We start from the raw sequence: 23603 nt of genomic DNA, 5'->3' as shown, positions 1-23603 counted from the left end.
GTTTGATTGGGTAATGGTAGTTTAGGGCTATCAAAATGATGTTTAAAATATGTGAAATATAATATAAATGCAGATGATCACTTGAATTGCCAAACTTCTCAAGAGTTTTCCCTATTTCCTTTCCTTTTCTTTCTTCAAATAATCTTCCATGTGACCACAGAAATTTTTCCAAAATTCAGGTTGTTCTGTTTTAAAAATGGTTTTCCTTCACCTACAGTTTCCTTCATCATGTTTTCTACCATAGTGACTTATACTTTTACTAGTGATACTCATTATAATCTAGCCTTGTAGGCCCTTCTTCCTTTTATTTTAAGACTAACCTTTACATGTTATTTAATCTAAAAAGAAAATCAAATTTAAAAACAAAAACAATTAACTCTTTCCACAAATATGACTCCAAAAGCAATGGAGAATAATAAGGAGATTTAATGGAGGTTCTTCTATGAGTATCAAACAAAAAAATTACCTAAACCTTTTTTTAAGCATCTTTTTTCTAATGTTCCACCTTGTAAGGCTGCTGGCACACATTTCTAAATTCCTTTTCTCTTGCAAATAGACCAACTGCTCACATCCTCTGTGCCACATCCTCAGGTCTCTCTGTGGATCTGATCATCATTTGTGTGTTTAGTGTGGTCCTTTCTCTGCTTCTCTCATTTGCAACCTCATCTACCATCCTGCTTAGCCAGGCAAAAGATACTGCTGAAGCTCTTCCTGCCTAAAAAGAGGAGAAACATAATAAATATGTATAATTTAAATTTAATTTGCTTTTATTGACAAAATTAAAATGAAGTGATGAAGATTCTGTATAAATTAGAGTGGATGAAAGTTCACACTAGATATAATCATTCTCAGAGGATTACATTTTGTATGCTTCCTTGAAGAAGTAGAAAGATTTGAAACTAGGGGGAATTGTATGGAATCTTCTCCAAAGCTATTTTATATCTCATGGAGATTGAGGAGAAACTGTTATGTTAACCATGGTAGGAATTGTACATTATTGTTACATTTTGGTGACTATTGAGTGGATATATGGATGTTCCTTTTTGGCTACAGGAAAGTTTCTTTTTTCCCAAAACTTTGAACAGAAATTGTGGGCCTGAGTTCATTGCCCTGAGTTCGTGAACTAATTACTGTGGACAAGGATATATGATGTTCTGATTGAATAGGGTATGTCATATGACTAAATCTGGCACAGAGGAGCCAAGGATTGAGAGTAGAGAGGCATTATTTCTCAATGGCAAACTCTGTCTGAGTTTTTTACCCCAAGGAGGTAAATTGTTATGGTGATGGAATCAACAGATATCCATTATATTAGGCTACAAAGTCCTGCTGCATCCATTCCAACTTTCCTATCCTGCCCCATCTAGCAGGACCTTCTTTTCACCCCTTGCAGCTAAGCCATGTATGCTCAGATCTCTGTTCCTTTTCACAAGGTATTCTTATGGCTAGAATTCTCTTCCTTTCTCTACTGGGTTAAGTCCTGATCAAATGCCATCCACTTTGTGAGCCTTGCTTCCAGATGCTGTTGGCTACTTTTCCTCGTGTGATCAGGTAACACTTTGGACTTACCTGTATGATAGCATTTCTTTCAATGCATTGGATTATTTATTCCTCCCTCTATTTTATGGGTATCTCACAGACTTATTTATACCTCTGTAATTCCTGGTCATGAACAGAGATAAGGTAAGTACATTTTCGTTTCATACATTTGTGGGCCTAGAAAGGTGGGGAACTTTGGATTAATTCTATAGTTTCAATTTTAACAAGGTTGTGATTCTCTGCTAGGTTTTTGCTGCACTGCTTGCTAGAGAGTGTTTGGAAATGTGTGGGAGTACTTTGGGTTTTTGCAATGTATGAGGGTTGGGTGCCACTGGCATTCCTTGGGTGGGGCAGGAATGTTGACTGCTCTGTAATGTACAGGACAGTCCTGAACAGGAAGGGTTGTCCTGTCCTATTGAAAACTGCTTATCTAGTCTGAAGTATAGAAAAAGGGAGAATAATTTTTAATCACTACACAAACTACATTGCTGATTTCCATCAACTCATTGCACATACTATAAATAAAACCTTGTGCTTAAAGTTAGTGGGTTGTTTAAGTGATAAGGTTTTTTTGTGCAGTAAATCCATTTCTATCCCTACCTATTTCTTCCATATCCTTTTACTCCTCTGAGTTCTGAGGTTGAAATGGAAGAATAAATCATATGAAAGCTCAGAGTAAAAGTTTCTCATTTGCCAGGCAAACCTTCCTTGGTTAGACTTTCTCTAAGCCTGGAAAGAAGGGAATGGGAATTAAGGTCTATGCAATGTGGTGGGGCAATTTAATCTTATTGCTTCATCCACTACACAGAAGGCTGAGAGTAACTAATTTCACTGATCTTTTTTTAAAAAAATTTTTATAAAATTTTATTTATGGCAAGTCTTATGCTAAAGACATCAATGTGAAGAGTGGCACATAGATTTAAATTCACTTTTCTGTCAGGAGGTGTGGAAAAGCTAAATGGCTCTAGTGTGGTCAGTTAGGGCCTATTCTAGGAAGTTCATCTTTCTCTTCATCATAGTGATTTGGCTGTGGTTTCTAACATACAGGAAGCATGTAAAGAGAAAACTGGAAGTGCACTATTTCAAATAAGTTTCTTTGATTCTTTGCCTCAAAAGTGACATTTTCAGAAAGGTTCCTGAAACAAGACTCTTTTAGTCCCTGTGATTCCAATGTCCTATGAGATATATGATATATATATAATAAATATTGTTGAATATGTTTATAATATCAATATTATAAAATCTTGTTGAATTTATCAAGAGTGTAAACCTTGATATTTATGTTACCACTTGGTAAATTTTTTTGAAAACTGTTACTTTTATTAGTACATGTTTGCAGTACACAATGATTGCATTCATCGTGGAGTTGGTATATGTACACAACACATCATAATTGTTCCCTTCCTCCCCTTTCCCGCTTCCTCTTGGTCTCCTTCCCATTCGTAAAAGACCTATTGCCCTGTTTCCTATTATCTATCTTTAATTTTGTCTCTAATTTATACTTTGGATTTTTCAAAGATGTTTTATTTAAAATATACTTTATAAAGACAAATTGCAGTCTATTCTTAACAAATATTTATGTATTTTTTTTTAGATATTCCCAGAAGCATAAAGGCATCCACTGCTACAGCTGAGAAGTTTTTTCAGAAGCTGAGAAATAAACATGAGTTTACTGTTTTGGTGACCCTGAAACAGATGCATTTAAATTCAGGAGTTATTCTTTCTATTCACCACTTGGATCATAGGTAAGTGTGACTGCTTGGGTTTCCTGTGTTTTCACTGTATTGTTAAATGAATATATTAAAGAGAAGTAAACAAAGGAAGCTATGATATATACATGATGAGTTTTAAACAGAGTTATTTTGCTACGCTGTGCAACATTACAAACAGAAGTAATTGAGATCTGCATAAAAGTAGAGGAAACCATCATTTTTCAGGCTGCTAAGAGCACACAGAAGTCACACTTCCTGAGACAAATTTGTTCATTCCTAAATTCCTCAAGAGGTATCATCATCGGTGTTAAGGCTAAGCTTACTGCTTCTTAATTTGAAGCAGTGCCCAGAAAAGTACCAAATTCTCTTTCTTTGGGAAATTGTTGGGTTTAGAGTTTAATAGTCTTACAATTTTTTTTTTTTTGTACTGGGGATTGAACTTGGGTCCTTGTGCTTGTGCAGCAGGAGACGGAACCACTGAGCTAAGTCCCTGGCCCTAATAGTCTTACAATTTTAATCAGTGACAGGTAACTTCTTTTCTACCTCATAGACTGCAGCAGTTAGAGCTGTATTCCTGGATGTATGTTGAATAAAATTGCTGTTTAGTATCTTCCACCTTCTTTCATATGTAGAAACGTAATTAAGAAAGCTGATGGGTGTAAGGGTGAGAAGGAGGGTGGAGGAAGAAGAAATTCATTCATGATGCTTGATATATACATGTATTGCTACAAAATAAGACTACATACCTTAAAATGGTTCTTTCCAGAAAGAATGATCACAGTTGTATTCTCTGGATCTTGGGCAGGTCATATGACCTCTGTGTCTCTGTAAACTGGGATAATAATAATACTTAGTATGTTGTGAAGCATAATGAGTTTATGTATCTAATATGCTTTACCTGTATAACAGCTTTAATGATCTTGTTCAAGTGTGGGCAGAAACCTTTTTCTTTTTCTTAAGATGTGAGGTAGCCTGGGACTGTGCAAATCTTTGCTAATTACTAAAAGGCAAACACAAATATATGAGAAGAGCAAAATATAGCAAGTCTGACTTACAGAGGAAGGTTGCTAGGCACACTCTGTCTGCCTTGCTCTCTAGGCCTGGGGGCCTCCTTCTTATTCTACCTTTAACTCCAAAGGAGAATTTCCCAGGCCCCTCACTTAGCTTCCGTTCCTCCCACATCCTGCCATATGTTTGAAGGAAGGGTGCCATCCTGGTGGATGGCTCAAGACCTTTGAGGCAGAGTGAGAAAGGGAGAGAGGTTCTGCTTCCAAGGGGTCACGAGGGCTTTCCCCTGATCCCGGGTATGGGATGGACCTCATCTTCAGGTGGTGGAGATCCTGTGAGCTGTGCTTGCAGCATTGGGCCTCTGCCCACTACAATTGTGTTTTTAGGTAACATGAGTCACGTATAATAAATGAAGATTGTTTCCTTTGCAGACCAATCTGATTTATTGCTGATTATCTCTTCTTACTAAGAAGATCTTCTCTTTATTTTGCACACTAGATTTTTTTCCCTGTAGTTTTCTTTCCCTGTCCTGTTGGTAAAGACATGGAACCCACTCAGCTTTCAACCAGAAGGCATTTCTTACACAAGGGATGGCCACTGCCACTTCTTTTTTACCCCTCTTGCTTCTGTAGTAATCAGTAACTCCACCTGCTCCTCTTTAGGCTTGGTGATCAGACTTCATTCATTGTTCATTAGAACAACTTCATTGTTGCCCTCCTTTATATGAGTTCCAGATGGTGTGTCTGTTGGCCCCCAGAATTGGACATAGTAACTGTACACGCCTGACAAGTGCAGACCTCTTTACTCTGTATATATTTCCAACTACATTTGCTAATGTCGTTTGAAATTTTTCTTAGCACCTTAAATGTTGTAAAGATATAGGTAGGTGAAGCACTGTGTGACCTTCATCAAATGACTTGCTGTCAGGCAGATCCTTTCTTATTCTATGATGTAGATTTATTAGGGTTATATGTAAGGCTTTGTATTCTCTTATTTTAGTTAAAATAATTTCCAGATTATTACAGCTACATGTTTTCTTTGTAGAAAATTTGTAAAATGACAAGTGCAACGATATAGGAAAACTCACGCAAACCTGATAATAAAAAAGGAACCAATGGAATTCTGTTATATTTTAATACAATATTTTTGTCTATGTGTATAGATATGCCATATATTGTTTAATCAGTTCCTTATTTTTAACTCAATTTTTAAATTTAATGCATAATACCACAGTGAGGTGAATATAATAATTCACAGATCTTTGTGCTCAGCTCCCACATTTTCTAGTTATATGTCTATAATTTATTTTACTTATTCCTCTTTGTAGCTTCCATAAATTTGATAAAATTTAGCTGAGCAAATGCCAAATTGAGGTATAGTATCTATTTACATAAAAAATAATTTAGTTTCACTTTCAGAGTAAGCTAACAGTCATTAAAGGCTTGTTGTGTGCCAGGCATAGTGCTGCATTAGTTCATTTTATCATTAGTATTCAGTAGTGGTTAAGAGTGTAGACCTGGAAATGGACTCTGTATTCCAGAGCAAGCTTTACCACTTATGCAACTTGCTTCACTTTTTTTATAATTCAGGTTCCTCATTTATAAATCCATATACAGTACTTGAAATTAAGAGTGATAAAAAGTCCACAGAAGTTCCCTAGGCACACAAGATCAACACTCTTATTCTCATTTTACAGATGTGAAACACATGACTCAGAAGTGTTATATTATGAAAGAGTCCATAAGAGTAAGTGAGAGTGGGGCTTAAACTCAGGGTTTATGTTTATGGAGCCGGCCTGTTGAACCTGTGTACTGTGCCATCTCCGTGTCTATGGGAGATCGTTAGGCAAGGTTCTCTTCTGCCTGTTTTTTCACAGCAACCCCTAGCTAGTTAGTGACAGACTCAGGAGCCAAACCCACTTTATCTGATTTTTGAGTCTCCTGCTTTACCAGTGCACTGTGATATCTCCTAATCTCCTGTCACCCAACAGACCATGCATTATGCTTTGTACTGTTTTCTCCTTCTTGTTATTGTTGCTGAAGTTATCTTTGTTTCCTTAGTTATTTATCCCCACTCAACTCTTTAAAAGGTTCATCATTTCCAGGACATTTTTGTTTGTTTTTTTCTCTACTTTCGTTCATAAAAAATTCAAGTGTTGTATTAGCCAGCTTTCCTGTTGCTGAGATAAAATATCTGCTACTCACAACTTAAAAGAGGAGAGGTTTAATTTGGCTCATACTTTTTGGGGGTGTTACTCTGTGGTTGATTGGCTAGAAGGCAGAAGTGGTGTTTTACTGTGGTGCAAGAAAGCTCCTCAACCCTTGGCAGCCAGGAAGCAGAGAAAGTGGGAAGGAAGGTCCTGGGGCTAAGAATACATCCACCCCACTGATCCATCCTTCCAAATATGCCCTACCTTGTACCATCAACTCCATGGCCTCATCAATGGGTTAATTCACTAATAAGTATAGTGCCCTTTAATCCAGTTGTTTTCCAAAAGCCCCTCTAAATACATGAGACTTTGAGGAGATATTTTAGATCTAAAAATAACAAGTGATTTATAGAGAAATCTATGAGACAAGATAAAATAAAGCAAGTAAATCTGAGAAAAGAGAAAACAAATAGAAACCTAGTTAAATGATTCAGAAAATGCTGCTGTTCTTGGTACTGAGACATATTTCTCCTATGGACTTTTATGCAAAATATAGTGAGAATCCTTAGGAAACAAGTTCAGAGGGCTTTCTGTTGACTAGTAGCATTATGCCACAGTGTACTTCAGCAAAAACAAATCTACAATGATCCTTAACATGCATCTAGGTGCAACAGTCATTGAAGCAGTAGTGCATCCCGTAGGGACCTTTATTTGCTGTAGTAATGGGTGGGACAGTCCTGTACAATCAAGTTTTCTTGCTCTGTATGCCAGTAGTCTCTTCTATATGAAACCTTGGTATTCCACATAACTTGCTTTTCTCTATGTAACTCATTCACCTCTGACTGGCAGTGATTAGTGCAGGTCCAGTAGTGTTGTTTTCTAATTCAAAATAAGATCTCTTCTGCTTGCCATGCCAATGGAGGCTCATTTTCCTAATTCTTCTTGAGTAGTGCCATGGTGGTGTGCTTAGGGTGCTTCTTTTGAGCTCATGTTCTTACTTGTCTAGTAGAAAGCTCAAGAGCAAGAACTTGTGAATTCAGACTCTGTGGGACTACAAAGTGTCTGCAAGAGAACAAACACTAAGTAAACATTAATATTATTATTAGAAATGATGTGAGACCATCACTCTCCCCCTTATACCAGCTCTTGACTCTAGTCTTATCTCCACTGACACTAACTGCAATGAGTCCTTGGCTATCATGCAGTCTACTCTCAAGCCTAATAGGGGGAAGGGAGGAAGTAGTGCAGCACTGGCAGGAATGGAGTAAGGTAGGAGTATAGATGCAGGATACAGGGCCCAGCCTGCTCACTGTTTCTGTGTCACCTCTTCTTTTTATCAGCTTGTCCAAATCCTGCTATTTTAAAATTCTACTCCTATCTCCATGAATCTGTTACTGATCTTTCCAGTTTATATTAAAGTACTTTCATTAGTTTCCAATGCATTTATACAATGTGTGTCATTCCTATTGGCATTCTAATATATAAGGTACATCATTATTTAAATGTCTCATGTGTATACATACATAGTAATTGCATATTAAGACATGAAAAACATCATTTACATCTTTTGATCACAATTGCTTAGTGAAATAGCACTAACAAATATTTAGCAAGACATTTTAAAATTTAAAATTTTTTTGCATGGGTTATAGATCCCATGATTAGAAATTTAAAAGGCACAGCAGAGAGGGTCTGTTCCTTGGGGAAACCATTATTATCATTGAAGACATTTAGAAAATAAGAGAAATGTAAAAAAGAAAATAGTGCTCATCTAATCAGTGGTGTGCTGGAGCCAGCTGACATACTGGCTTTCAGTAGTTAAAACTTTATGAACTGGTTGATATTAATTTGGTAGATTGAAAATAGATTGTGATATGAAAATTGGCAAAATATATAAACCAGCAAAGGCTGCAAAGCACAGCTTTTAAAAATACAGTTTTTTCAGTAATCCTTTGTTTTTTTCATGTTTTCCTTCTACTATATTCCCTATACCAATGGATAAGTTAGCCAATATCTTAGATTTATTTCTCTGGTGAACAGTGTCAATTATCAAACATTTACTAGCACACTACTGCCTGTAATCCTGGCATCTAAAGATAACCACTATTTTCACTCTGAGATGCAGCCTTTAAATTCTATTCTTAGATAAACTTGATTGTGTAAAATTTTATGTATTTGATCACAATTTCTTTAAGATTTTAAGGCTTGTGCATTAAACATGTAAATTTGATTACATCTGTTGTGCTGTCCTACATGGTTAGATGCTAAGTAAATATTTGCTGACAGAAGAAATGAGTGAAGCTCAAAAGAAATATCCTCATGAGTGCACCAGATATCATGAAAGGCACCTCAAAGTTTTCATCAGGGTAGACAATAGGACCTGGAGAATGTTCATGCTGCTATTTTGATGCAGGGTGCTTAATCTATTCTGAAATGTCATTAGCTGTAGTGTGAGCCATTCACTAACTGGAAGCCACTGCCTCGAAACAGCTGTAAGTCAAGTTCCTAGAGGATAACGACACCTGTAATGAGCTCTCCTGCAATATCCCAGCCACTATGTTAAACTGGAAACCTAATCACACAACTTTGTTGGTTTGGACACCTGAAACTAATGGATGTGCTCTGGATTCTGGGGGATCTGAAGTGAGCTGAGAGCAAGACAGAAGGAGGAGGGCAGATGATCACATTATCTAGGAATTAGAAGAAGGTATAAGTCAAACCTTGGCTGTAGGTATATTTAGCCATTGTCGTCATTACCTAAAAACAACAGAAAATAATATAGAGCATTTATCTGCAAGAACTGAGACCCTCAGAATGGTCAAAACATTTTTCTTATCATTACAGTTTTCTGACTACAGTACTCTGTTTCTAAAGGCAAAGAATAGAAAATAGAGAAATAATTCCAAGACACTGATTCACTTATCCATTTATACAAGCAATAGAGGAAGAGAAATATGAAAAAAGTAAAGGCTCATTATAAAAGCAAAAGTATGTTTATCAGTAAAACTAAGTGAGAAATTTCCTCTCAATTTCAAAAGGCATGTTTCTTTCTTTAATGTTTTCCAAAACTGTAGTTTCTTCAGGATAAATAAAAATTTTTAGTGTTCTGTTGGTGCATATTTGGTGGCGTTATCTAGACTGTGTTGTGTATTTTATAGCATTTCTCCTTTATTTAAAATAATGTTGGGAAGTAGATAGGTAAGTTTGTTCTTGCAGTGTTATTATTAGAATTTTCCTGATATCCGAGGATTATGCATCCAACTTTGAATGCTTTGCAAATAGTATACATGGAAATAATTTGTGGTAATAACTTTACAAATAAATATAAAACTGTCATAGTTCACCATCATCTTCTGTATTAATAAACTTGAAGTGAAATAAATGACATTTTTTTCTTACTATCCTAATATTAATTATTATACATTCTGGGTAAGAATGTAGTTACATATGAGGTTGATAAAATGTATCTTTGTATTTGTGAGTGCTTCTCATGAATTAAGTCATTTTTCCTTCTTGTCATTAGTAAATAAAAATTAAACTTGCTGGCAGTATTTACTTGGCTTAATGATTCTGAACTAAAAGATGACTTGGCTTATTGTGGGTGAAATTAACAAACTCTTATAAAAGCTATTGCACCCTTTACTTTTTGGTTATACTTTATTTAATAAACAACATTAAAGATAATAGGATTCATAAATTAAAACTCCAAACTCCAAGTTCTACGTAATTAAAAAAATACTTATAATTTATTCTCATAAGGTGTTTCTATATCATTATTTGTCTCTAACAAAATTGCATCTCTAATGTATATTTTAATGCCATTCCCTATTGTTAAGAAAGTTGCCATATATATGCATCTATTCTAATGTGTTAGGCACACATATACATCATCACCAACCAGGCATGTGATGTGCTCATCAAAGAAACTGAATTAAAGTTAAGACTCAGGAAACAAATGGGATTTGTTGTATTTATTATACGTACCAAATTTGTATGTAGGTGAACGTATGGAAAGAAGTCCATGTTTTGACATACGTCATGAAGTACAGACCTTTCTTTCATGCTGAAAGAAGCAAGCCATTCTTTTCCTTCCTGTCAAATTTCCACTCTTTCTGCAGGGACAAAGAATGATTCAATTGGCTGCTGCTGCTGCAACTCATAGACTAACTAACCCGTATTTACTCCCATGGCACATTTTTTGGTATTTACTTCCTTAGAAAGGGTTGCAGAGGACCAGGAATAGTTCCAGGCCTCCATCCTATTTGACCATGTCCAGCTTTCAAGTCTCAGGTGTCTTAGAGCCCTCTCATAAGTCCTTCACATCTGTTCTTTTTATTCCAAGAAACACTGCCAGTGTGTTGTTGTTGAATATACAACTGTGTTGAGGAATGAACCTCTTGTGTTTGAGGAAAGCAACTTGCTGTTCTTGCTTGAATATTTTCATGCTTCTCATTTCTGTGTTGCCATGTCATTTCTTTCTTTTTCTTTTTTTTGGTACTGAGGATTGAACTCAGGACCTTGTGCTTGTGAGAGAGGTGGTGGAACCACTGAGCTAAATCCCTGGCCTGCCATGTCATTTCTTTTTAAATGATAGTAAAGGAGACTTATTCAGTAGACATAATTGGTCCATGTAGCTTTGAATGATCAGTCTGCTGCTTTTTTGTTTATTGGCTTTAACAGATATTTCTAATGATTTTAAAAGTTTCTAAGTAGTTTACTTGGGAACGGAAAATGTGAAGTTGTTATTTTAGCTTTTTTGCTTTGCCTACCATTTGTGACTTTATTATTTCCTCTTTTACCATTTTTGACATGTCTGATTTTTACGGATTTATCTCTCATTCTCATTTCCTTGAGGATTGAAACGTTCTTGTAAATGTCATTTTTTTCTTTAAAAAACATTTTTGTATTCTAAATGTAAGTCATTTATGCATATTACTTGGTTGCTATTTCAATTTATTAATTTTTATAGTTCTGTCTTCATTTAAAGTAATTTTTCCTATCCTGAGATCAGGATTTACTTTAATATAGGTATGAAATAAGGCTTTACACATTTTTTCAAATAGGCAATAGTTACAGCATCATGTTTAACATTTCCCACTGTCATGTGAAATGAAAATTTACATTTATGTTAAAAATTTATTCTTTGTTTTCTTTTCTGTTTCATAAATTGGTTTATTTTTGTACCAGTAATATTCTTACATAAACAACTCTTTTCATATTATAGTTTTTCAAAGTACACATTTAAAAAATGTAAATTCAAAGAACCACACTACTCAAATGTAATATGTTATACTCATGGATGATATTTAAAATGTATAGTAATCAGTATGCTGTGGGCACTGAACAATCAAAACAGGAAAGTGATGAATTAGAATGGACCTTGACTATCATCAACAAGTATGGCTATTTCTATATGTACTGGATGTGAATTTATTTCTGGGTTTTAGGGTATTGAATAGATTTATAGATGAAGATGTAAATATAGGTATGAAATTTGGCATGTTTATAAATTTCATATTATTTATATATATGAATTACAGATTTTATGTAAATCTTAATATGTTGTAGTCTCATCAGCAAAATACCCATTTACCCTCTCTTCAACAATGAATTTAGAAATTCATACCTATATATACCTATATAGTAGCTGAAAAGTAATACTTTATTGGTGAGTTTTAAATTCTTTTCTTATTTGCTACTCATACATGTCTTTATTTTATAATTTGTGTATTTATCTAAACGGTTCATTTTTCTTCCTTTCTCATTGATTTAAATGAACTCCATTTAATATGGATATTAAGTTTTTATTGTCTATATCTTTCATTACTTTAAAGTTTTTATGTGTTTTTTGTATACTAAATTTTCTTAATTGATATGTAACCAAATCAATAAGTTCTATTTCTGAAGGTTGGGATTTTGTTAATAACTTAGAGAGAGAAGAATGTTTTTCCTCTCAAAAAGAAAAGAAAAATCCATTAGAAAATTCAATAAAAAATTTAAATTCTGGGGCCAGGGATTTAGCTCAGTGGTTCTGCCGCCTGCCTCGCAAGCACAAGGACCGGAGTTCGATCCCCGGTACCAAAAAAAAAAAAAAAAAAAAGAAAAAATTTAAATTCTGTCTGAGAAATTTGTGGTCACATACACAAAATGAAACCAAATTTAGCATGATTTGGGGTGACCATTCAAAGTAAGAAAAATGCTATTGATTTTGGTTGCTCTCATTTGAGGAATGCAAAGTATGAATAAAGAGCAAAATAAAAGATCAATAAACCTCTGTCAGGGAGATAGATCTTTTGCAGATAGGAAGGGGTCCAAGAGACCAAGAGTGAGGAGGAAGTAGGGAGGGGAAGGGGACATAAAAATATTTAAGATGCATCACATACCTGTCTCAAATACCCACAGTGAGTGTAATCGTTGTATGTCACAAACATGAACTAAAACAACAACAACAACAGTAATAATTAACAATAATAATGGGGAAAAGGGATCTAGAGACAGAAAGAGGGATGTGGAGGGGCAGAGAAGGGGAATAAAAAGAATCAAGATATGTTAAGAACATTTATCTACTCCTTAAGATGAATGTAAACTTCATGTACTGCACACATGTACTAATAAAATAGATTTTAAAAAGAAAAATGCGTTTGAACATTGTTTTTGGTTGTTGAAGAATTTATGTCATGAGTACAAGAGCAGATACTGCAGCACATGTATTTAATTTTGCAATTAATTTTATAAAATAGGCATAGAAGTAAATACTGATGAATAGTCTTTTACTAATATTTTGCTTGGGGGATCTGGAATTGTGATAATAATACACCTGCATTTAAGTATCATTTTAAGTATTCAAAGAATGGTTTATTTAAATATCCTTTAGCACTACCTAATAAAACAAACTGATGTTTTGGACTTAGATATAGGTGTAATTATCTACAATTCAGCTGTTTAACTGGTGGTGCTAGTGTCATTTTTCCAATAACCCAGTTTTTTCTCACAGATTTGTGATAAAATCTCCATCAATGCTGACAGCTCTGTTTCTGGGCCCTGGATTCTGTTCTACTAATTTTTTTTAAGTGTATGTTTGCAGTACATGCAGTTTACAGTCATATTGGTGAGTGGGTACATGAACATAATATAGCTGCTAATCTTTTTGTTGACTTCTGCAGAAAAACCGTACCATTCTGATCACTATAGTTTTAGAAAACCTGATATCTAAAAGTTCAAGTCTCTTTGTTCTTCCTGTTAAGACATTTTTACTGTTTGAAACTTCATTTTTTGGTATAAAGCTTAGAATTCATTTGTTAATTTATATAAAAATCACATTGGGATTCCTATTGGAATTGCCTCACATTTATATGCTAATATGTATTAACATTTTTATGATATTTAGTCTTTTTATAGAGAGATATAGTATATTTATTTTTTTATCATCTTTTATCTTCCTACATATAGCTACTTTGCTAGATTTGTTCCTAGAAATCTTACAGGTTGTGCTCCTAGCAAGGTAGGATCTTTATTTTTCTGTTATAGTTTGTAATTTCTAAAAGGCTTTTAAGTTATGACATTACTTGATAAATGTATTTTGTCTTGTATCAAAAGTAACTTCTTCCATGGTATTTAAATTTATTTATTTTTTGTCTTTGTGACAAAGTGTCTTTAAATGCAACACAGAATATAATAGTATTTTTAATATACTGACAAATTTAATACTCTTTTAATTTGCTATACATTGACATTTCAATATTCTTTTCCAAGATGAATGTTGAGGGATTGTTTTAATCTACTGAACTTTAATTCTTTTGCATTTAAACGTCTCCTTTAAGTCTCCTGGTATGAAGACTAAACTTCCCAAATTCTCTTTAGGTCCTTGATCAGTTGCTTAAAATAATTTCACAAAAAGCTTATTAAAATGATAATGATCTTTCTACCATTTATTATCAAGGAAATATAATTCAGGTAATTTTAAACTTGTTTTATTATTTCATTCAGTTATGATTAAGAGCAAACCTTTTTAAAGAGTCCAGGTAAAATATTATTTTGATGTGATTATTGATGATGGTTATATGTTATCTCCATTACTTAAAAAAATCTTATTTCCTTTGTTGTGTATACTTCAATTTCCTTGGTTTTGGAGAGCAGTCTTATATTTTTGTGGTTGAAACCATGTATTGATTTGTATCATAAGAGCTGAGTAAAAGCCACTCATTTTTTCCCTCTCTTTTCAGTGAATTTTATCCATGAGCACTTTGAAAGTTGATGATTGACATGCTGTCATCTTTCCTTTATATTTTGGCCTTTGGTTATTTAAGACTTAGTTACTGTAAAACATTTGATTATGGAATGGCATATTCTTGAGTATATCGACTAGCCTGCAGCATATGTGAATTACTGAGTATTAATTTAATGTAGCGAGTAAATGCCCTGAATAGCACCGAAAGGGGAGTAAGCTGTGTTTTGAGTGAACTACAAGAAAACAAATTACTTGACTTAAACTTCAAACTACCTATTTGCACACTTAAACTTTAAGCCACATATACTTATAGTTAAAACACATATACTTTCAAGCATTGAGTATTATATTTAAGATAATATTTTGCTAATATAACATCTGAAAAATGACTAATTTGTAAAATTTACAACTATTAATGAATTTGAACAGTTTGTATATTTGTTAGTTGTTGGTGTTTCAGAATTGATAAATCATTTACAAATATCTTTTGCCATTTTTATGAGTGTATTTTTTTGTTTATATGTAACACCTGTTTGTATTATAAGGATATCAACTTATTGTCAGTCATATGTATTCTGCATATATGTGGCAGCTTTCCTAGATTGCTTGCTTTTAATTAAAATTTCTTTTAAATAGTTGTAAACCTACTGAAAATTTACAATAAAAATACAAGTAAGTCTTAATATTACTAGGTTCCCTTGTTGGGAATATTTTTAACTCATTTATTTCATCACCCTCCATATCTTATTTCAATGTGCCTTTTACTAATGAGAAGCTTTATCATGTTTAAGTACTCCAGAAAATATTTTATGAAAACATGGATACTTTCTTATGTATTCATATAATTTTCTTTGTCCTTCCAATCAAGAAAGAACATTAGACTCCAGCATCATTCAATCTACAAACCTCATTCAAATCTCACCAACTATTTGAACAATGTATCTTTTTCTTTTTTGATTCTAGTTAAGAATACACATTGCATTTGGTTGTCATTTATCATCATCTCCTTCAGTCAGGAGCAATTCCAGCCTGACCCTGTTTCTAGTATACTTATGGCCTTTGAACTATAGGTCTTTCATCTTGTGGGATCACCCTCAGTCTCAGTTTATAGGATGTTTACTCATCACTCAGGCCATGCATTCTTGTCAGGATATCCATAGAAATGATGTTGACTCTTCTCACTACACCAATCTGGAGGTACAGTGTCAATGTGTCCTACCATGGATACTGTTAACCTTAATCACCTGATCACATTGTTGAGCTGCCAGGTATCCATTATATTTTCCTTTATTTTGATTGTATTTTATGGAGAAGATATTCCAATTTTATTTCAGTATCCTCTTCATCAGACCTTTACATACCTTAACATCCATTGGCCATTCCCACCTATAGTAGATACTGTTGCTTCTCAGTGATGTGAATACAATGATAAAATTAAAATGACACATTATTATACTCACATTCATTTTCTAGCAGTATCACATATGAGAAATATGCATTTATGTAAAAGTATATTCCTATAAAATCATAATTCAAACTTTTTATATTTTAATTTCAATGCATATCTGCATTTCCTACATAAGACATTTTAAAATTAACTACTATATCTTATGTTTTTGGAATTTATTCATGTGTAATGAATGAAATACAGGCAAAATAACATCTTATTTCCATGAGGGTGATTTGCTTAGCATTTCTACCTTTATCTTGATAGGTTTTCGTATACAGTATTGCTTTTATTGAACTGAAACATCACAGACTTTTATAAAAGCAAATTAGAATTCATACAAGATATATTAGATGCAAATTTTGCAGAGATAGTTTTAAGTTTCTCCTATCTGACTCTTCTGTTTATAGTTTAAATTTTTTTATTTCATTTTTTAATTGGTAAACAATTTCATTTTTTCAGCATTATTAATAGGTTAGGTGCATGTTTTCTTCATTTAAAAAATAAAGTTGTTTTCTATTAGCCAGTATCTGACATAAATATTTGACACAGTCTTTCCAACATCCAGCTTAATAGAATTCAAGATCTGTTAAAAGAGTTCTGTTCAGGGGTCAGGGATTTAGCTCAGTGGTGTCATTGCTTGCCTCACAAGTGCAAGGTTCTGAGTTCGATCCCTGGTACCAAATAAAAACAAACAAACAAAAAAAGAGTTTTGTTCAATCACATTAAGAAAAACTGCTTATTTTTAAACTTTCCATTTCTACTTACAATCAAGTTCGTAGAGTAATATGAACTAAAAATATGAAAACAATATAAATTATTTCTGGGGTTCCAAAATTAAAAATTTGGCAGAACCAAGATACTCATGTAATGGTACAAGATCCTCATGATGAATGTAACTGTATTTTATACCTAAAATGTACCAATAAACTTAATGGGAAAAAGAATTTGGCAGAAATACAAGAAAGGGAGGCCTACATTTACAGCAAATCACCATCCTGAGCAGTGTCTATTTGGGAAAATAATGAAAATGATGAGATGGAAAGTTCTTTGAGGACCTACACTTTTTCTTTCAGTCTCTATGTCTGGTATAGTGCTTGCCATATTGAAGCTAATAAGTATTTTCTGGAGTGACTGAGAAGTGCAGAATTTCTTATATCTGGTGTTGTGATATCAGCTGCATATTTCTGAAGTGCATCACAATGTTTTGTTTTCATTGTAAGGGTTAACATTTATTAAGAGCCTACTTTGTCTCAGGTGGAAACACCAGACATGAATTAATCTCATTAAAAGCTCATCAGAATATGGGAGGTAAGGTACCATTTTTATTCCTATTTTATAGATAAGGAGGTGGGTCTATGAGAGGTCACGTCTCAGAAGGTTACAGTAAGCACAAGAATCAACACCCGAACCTGGGTGCCTGGCACCACAACCTGGTCGGTCTCCTAAGCACTGTCTTGACAATTTCTCTATCTGCTTTTTTTTTTTTTTTTTAGGACAGTAGCCGGCATTTTCTACTTTCTTCAATACTGAAGACGTCTAATGATAGGGTTAGTTTTATTGCTTTCCATTGGTTCTGAAAACAGTGATATATCTTCTCTGTATAGGACTTTTTCATTTATACTAAAAGTTTTTACCAAGTACTTTTCACCCTCACAATTTACTTCTTTATTTCAAGACCATCACCAGGGCCTTTTGAGTTTATTACAATGTAAATAAAGCCGTCATGGTCAGCAGAGTTGGGCAAATTATTTTGCTTTTTAAAATTTTTATAATTGCCTCTTCCTAGAAACTTTATAGTAAAACTGTAAACTAATATCCCTAGCTTTTTGACATTTTCATAATAGCTAGAATTTAGGTTCTATTTCTGCTAGTTAGGGATGCCCTATGACCATTTCAGGTGGGAGCACTTGAGGTTATCTGCTTCCTAAGAGGAAAATGTCATCTCCATGGGAGGCCTGTAAGACTTGTTGCCTCTTCTTTGACTCATATTCATTCTCCCCCCCATTAAGTTTATTGGTACATTTTAGGTATAAAATACATTTACATACATCATTGGGATCTTGTACCATTGGATGAGTATCTTGGTTCTTATATTTTTCCCCTTCCCCTGCCCTCCCTTCACCCCCTCCACCCTTCCCTATTTGCAAAGGTTTTGTTTCCATTTTTTTCCTTTTCTCATATTTTTTCTTTTCCCTTCTTTCCTTTCCCCTACTCTTCCCACTTCCCCTGCTCCTTTAGACCTTTGCTTCCTATTACACAATATCAATTATACATTTTTAAAATTACAATATCAAGTCCTAGGAGACATTACCACAGATTTTACAGAATTTAAAAGGATATAGAAAGCATATTACAAAAATCTGTTTTGAAATAAATTTGACAGCTTCTAAGAAGTACCTTGGAAGAAAAATTAATGAAACTAACTTTGGAGGAAATATAAAATTTGAATAGCACCTATTAAAGAAAGTATATTCCTAGCTTGAAAACCTACCTGTATGACAACAGCAGGCTCATATACATTTTAACTGATAAATTATATCAAACATTTAAAGCCGAAAAAATAAGGAACATTTCTCCCCTCATTTTAGGAAATCAACATTGTGCTAATCCTAAAACTGGATAAAGATAATAGAAGAAAAAAGTATGAACATAGATAGAAATTTGTTTAACAAAACAAACTGTTAGAAGTCAGATCTGGCAGTATGTAGAAAGTGGTTTTATTATAGGGATGGCAGTGTTGGTTCAGCATTGGAAGATCCACTCCCAAAAGTCATCATTTCAATAGAGGAAAGGAAAAGCCACATGATCCTGTCACTAGTTGGGGAAAAAGTATTGGACTAAATTCTACAGCTGTTCATGGTAAAAGCTATCAGGAGACTAGAAGTAGAACAGAAACTTCTCAACAGATTGAAGACATGTACTCCATACTTCCAGCGAGAACGCCTTATACAAATGGAGAAGATACAATGCTTTCCCCTTCAGGTGGGGAACAAGGGCAGATATGCTTACTCTTTATCTGTCCATTAAACTTTGAAACCTAGTCCCCACCAAAATAGTCTGGCAATAAAATGACACAACTAGGATAGGATTGGCATGGCAGAAGCAAAATCTTTATATGTAGATGAAATGATCATCTACAGAGAAAATACTAAGGAATCTCTAGGAGCCCCTAGAACTTGTATTTGAATTTAGCAGGATTAGAAAACACAAGGTATATATAAAAATTCAGGTCTGTGTATACTTGCTATAAATGAAGAATTGGATATTGAAATTTAAAAGTTATGTAAGAGTACAAAGGACCTAGAAAAGTTAACAACAAAAACAAAAACAAAAACAGTGTTGGAGGACGTTTAGTACCTAATTTTAAGACTTCTCCTAAAGCTACAGTAATCAAGGCAGTGTTGGTGTAAGGAAAGACATATAGATCATTGAAATAAAACAGAGGATCTAGAAATAGAACCACATATATATGGTCCACTGAGTTTTGAAAGATTATTTAACATTAACACTTTATAGAATATAAACTCAGTTCAAGAGCTGAGGAAAAGATAGTGTTTTCAGCAACTGGCACTAGAACAGCTGGTATCCGTATATAAAAAATTAACCTCAACCCTTTTTTTCCATACATAAATATAACTTGAAAGGATCTATGCACCTAAATATGAAAACCTAAAAGCATAAAACTTTAAGAAGAAATTACAAGGGAAAATGTGTATGAATTTAGGTTAGGCAAGAACTACCTAGGATACAAAAAACATGATGTATAAAAGAAAACAATTGATCAATGAGATTCCATCAAAATTTAGAACTTTAAATGACATCATTAAAATGAAAAGTAGTCCTTAAACAGACCATATTTACAATGCATATAACCTATGACCAGAATACATAAAGAACTCTTACAGCTCATTAATTGGCAACCCAATTAAAAAGTAGACAAGAAGATGATAAATAGCCAGTATAGCACAAGGAAAGGTGTGCAACACTAGAATCAGAAAAATATTAATCATTACAATAATAAGATTGAGTTATATACTCATTAGGGAGATGAAGTTAAAAGTTTCAAAAGCCTTGTCATGACTTTTTCTTTTTGTTGGATTCTCCCCCTTTGCATTTAATTTGTCACGCCCGATGGATTCATTCTGCTGGGTTTCCTGGGGTTGTGATCCTCATTGTCTTTCCCTAGGATATTGTCTAAAATTTTTTGGAGTGATGGTTTGGTATTCATGAAGTTTCTAAGGTGCTTTTTATCATGAAAGAATCTTATGTCTCCATCAATTTTGAAAGATAGTTTTGCAGGGTACATCAATCTGGGTTGGAGGCTGTTTTCCTTTAGGGCTTGAAATACACCACTCCAAGCTCTTCTTGCCTTAATGGTTTGTATTGAGAAGTCTGCTGTGATTCTGATGGGCTTTCCTTTGTATGTGATATGTTTCTTTTCTCTCACTGCTTGCAGAATTTTGTTCTTCTCTTGGGTTTCTGGAATCCTAACTATTATATGCCTATGTGTAAATATTTTTTTGATAAAGGCTAGCTGGAGTCCTATAGGCCTCACTCATCTGTATGTCAAGTTCTTTTCTCCTCCTTGGGAAGTTTTCTGCCATCACTTCTGTGAACAGTCTTTTTTATGTCATCTGCACTCTCTCCTGTTTCTTCATGGACTCCAGTCAGTCTTATGTTATTCTTCTTTGGATCGTCTAGCAGCTGCTGGATTGATTTCTCATGGTGCCTTACAATTTTAAAGCAATTTTTCTTTTCCTGGTCACTAATTGCAGTCTTATCTTCTATATCTGAAATTCTGTCCTCACATTGGTTCATTCTGCTGCGTAGACTTTTGATGGAGTTTTTAATCTCCTGGAAATCTGTTTGCATCTGTTTTATGGATTCCATTTGTTTCCTATGTTGGGATTCCATCATGTTCCTCAGATCCTCTATTTTTTTATCTGTGTCCTCTCTAGATTTATTAATCATGTCTTGCACTATGAGCCCAATCTTCGCTGTTATCTGAGAAATTATTTTTGATTTCATTTTTCCCAGATCCTCTTTTGTTACTAGTTCAGGGAGTCCAGGTGGTTGTGTATCAGATTGTTCTATCTTGTTTCCCTTTGGGGTTGCTGTAGGTAATCTGGAAGTCTGTTTTTGAGGCTTGTTTACATGTTTTCTCATTTCCACGAGAGGGTGGGTTGTGCTTCTGGTGCCTGTGTGGCTCACTTTCTCTGCCCTAGGAGCATGGAATGGTGGCGGGGGAGCCTCCTACTGTGCGCTGGGACTGGCTCACCTTCTCTGCCTTAGGAGCATGGAAAGGTGGTGGGGGAGCCTCCTCCCGGGTGCTGGGATTGCCTCACCTTCTCTCAACTCTTATTCATTCTGAAAGAGGGGGAAGACCTTCGAAGCATGTCAGAAAGCATATGCTGCAGTGTTGACAGCTCGCTCTCCCCAGTGACTAATTCCTTTCTTTCACACATAGTCTGCCTAGAATTTCAGTTATCTTATATGCCTCAGTGCTTTTCTTTTATTGCCTGTGCATAGTTTCAGAATATGTTGCCTATAAAGCACTGAAAATTCCTATACAGGCCAAGCCTTATCAGCTTACAGGATTTTTATTGATTTTTAGAACCTTAGGAAAGCCAATTGTTAAGATGCTTTGAAACCAATTAAAATCATTGGGCCTTGAGAGTCTTGGTCACTCCAGATGGATATATTCCTTAAAAGCCTCATAAATCATTTTTTAGGTGAAGGAAAAGATGAAAAGTTACCATTTTGGGAATATAGTTTTCTTCTTAAACAAATTATTTGTTCTACAAAAGTTCAAATCCACATACTTCTTAATAGATTTGTAAAACCACTTAGATATCTGGACTTTTTTGTTGTTTAGCAGTACTGAGGATTAAACACAGGACCTTTACACTGATCTACATCCCTAGCCCTTTTAAAATTTTTCATTTTTTGAGACAAGGACTCACTAAATTGTCCAGGCTGGGCTTGAATTTGTAATCCTGTCCCAGCTTCTCAAAGTGCTGAAAAGAGGCAGTGCCACCCCACCCAGCATGTATTAGTACAGTCTTTTGTGAACATACATAATATTTAATTCATTTGTAGATTGGATTTAAGACATTACTAAATTCTTACCACTCATTTCAGGCAGAGCTAATCTAACACCCGCTGACAGATAAATCTGCATCCAAAAAAGATAAATTGTATTTTTTTTCACAAAAATCAAAGCTTAACATGACTAACCAAAGTCAGATATGAAAAAGTAACATATTAGCCATACTTTAGAGTGAAATTAAGTGCACAGTATCTTATATCTTACATGTATAAGCAGCTAACTTAATGATTGCTTAATGGGCTTGTTATTTCCTTGTGGTCTGTGACTGTATTGATCTATACTGGTATATTTCTAGATCTTTACTTATTAAAGTTGACAGGTACTGAATAGTGTATTAAATACAGTATCTTTTAAAACTTACTTGAGTGCTAAAATATATCACATATCCAAGGGATCACTCCAGTCCTTTCTGTAGAGAAATAGAATGACATTTATACTTAGTGGAGAAAGAAATTAATATCACATGCAAATCTTTTAAATAACACTTGGATAGGAGTTTCATCTTCCAACTAAAGTGAAACAATATTTCAGCTAATAAATCTCTTACAATCAAAAGTGTTTCATTATTACATTATATACACACATCTCAAAGTTATTTAAAACAGAACCACTAATGTTTATATTTAAATAATCAAGCTGTTCTAATTTTCTTCTCATATAGCAACCTGAAAATCATGGAAACATTATGGCACATCTAAAATTAGGAATATGTAATAAATTACAAAGATTGAAGAGTTTTGGAAAATAGGAAAAAGTGATAGTGATCCTTTCTCACCTGCCACACATCAGGGAACACCTACCTGGACAGTTACTGTAGGGCTGTGCTTCTTTCTTCCTTTCATATATCACTAACATCACCTGAATTGGAGCAGACACTAGAGGCTGAATAGCTTTGGAGCTGACAACAAGATTGCTATGGAATGAATCCGGTCTCCATACTGATGTCCTTAATTTCAAGAAATTCAAACTTTCTGTATTATTGCACATAGTTTGTACTCATGGGTGATTAATATAAGATGGAAATTATTTCAAAGATCATTTTTACATAGATATCCAATTGATCATTCACAGTTTTCTTAAAGAACTGATATTTTCCTCTCTCTCGCTTTCTCTCTTTCTATATATATATAAAATAAAATTTTTATAATGTATATATATTGGTACCAGAGATTGAACTCGGGAACTTGTGCTTGCAAGGCAGGCAGAAGAACCACTGAACTAAATCCCCGGCTCCCTCTCAATATTGAAATGTCAGATTTGCTATAAGCAGGGTACCTTATTTGTGTGGACCTGTTTCTAAACTATCCAGTTCCAGTGGTCTACATTTGAGATGTATAAGTCAGTTTCACAGTTTCAATTACTATGATTTTATATAATTTTAGATATGGTGGTATAAATTCTCCAAATTT

General features: G+C 34.2%; 1 protein-coding gene across 4 annotated transcripts in view; it reads left to right on the top strand.

The window, feature by feature from the left end:
* Positions 1-23603, top strand: part of Nell2 (neural EGFL like 2) — a 586229-nt gene that overhangs the window by 179713 nt on the left and 382913 nt on the right. For all 4 annotated transcript variants that reach the window (XM_087200079.1, XM_004863157.4, XM_004863159.4 and 1 more), the window contains one exon: positions 3134-3284. In XM_087200079.1, coding sequence (XP_087056205.1) covers positions 3134-3284 — 151 coding nt within the window. The remainder of the gene's footprint in view (positions 1-3133; positions 3285-23603) is intronic.

The sequence above is a fragment of the Heterocephalus glaber genome, unplaced genomic scaffold (genome assembly GCF_053883595.1).
Source record: "Heterocephalus glaber isolate CG9 unplaced genomic scaffold, H.glaber_assembly_v1.0 deba00001733, whole genome shotgun sequence".
Lineage (NCBI taxonomy): Eukaryota > Metazoa > Chordata > Mammalia > Rodentia > Bathyergidae > Heterocephalus > Heterocephalus glaber.
This window is presented reverse-complemented; position numbering and strand designations above follow the sequence as displayed.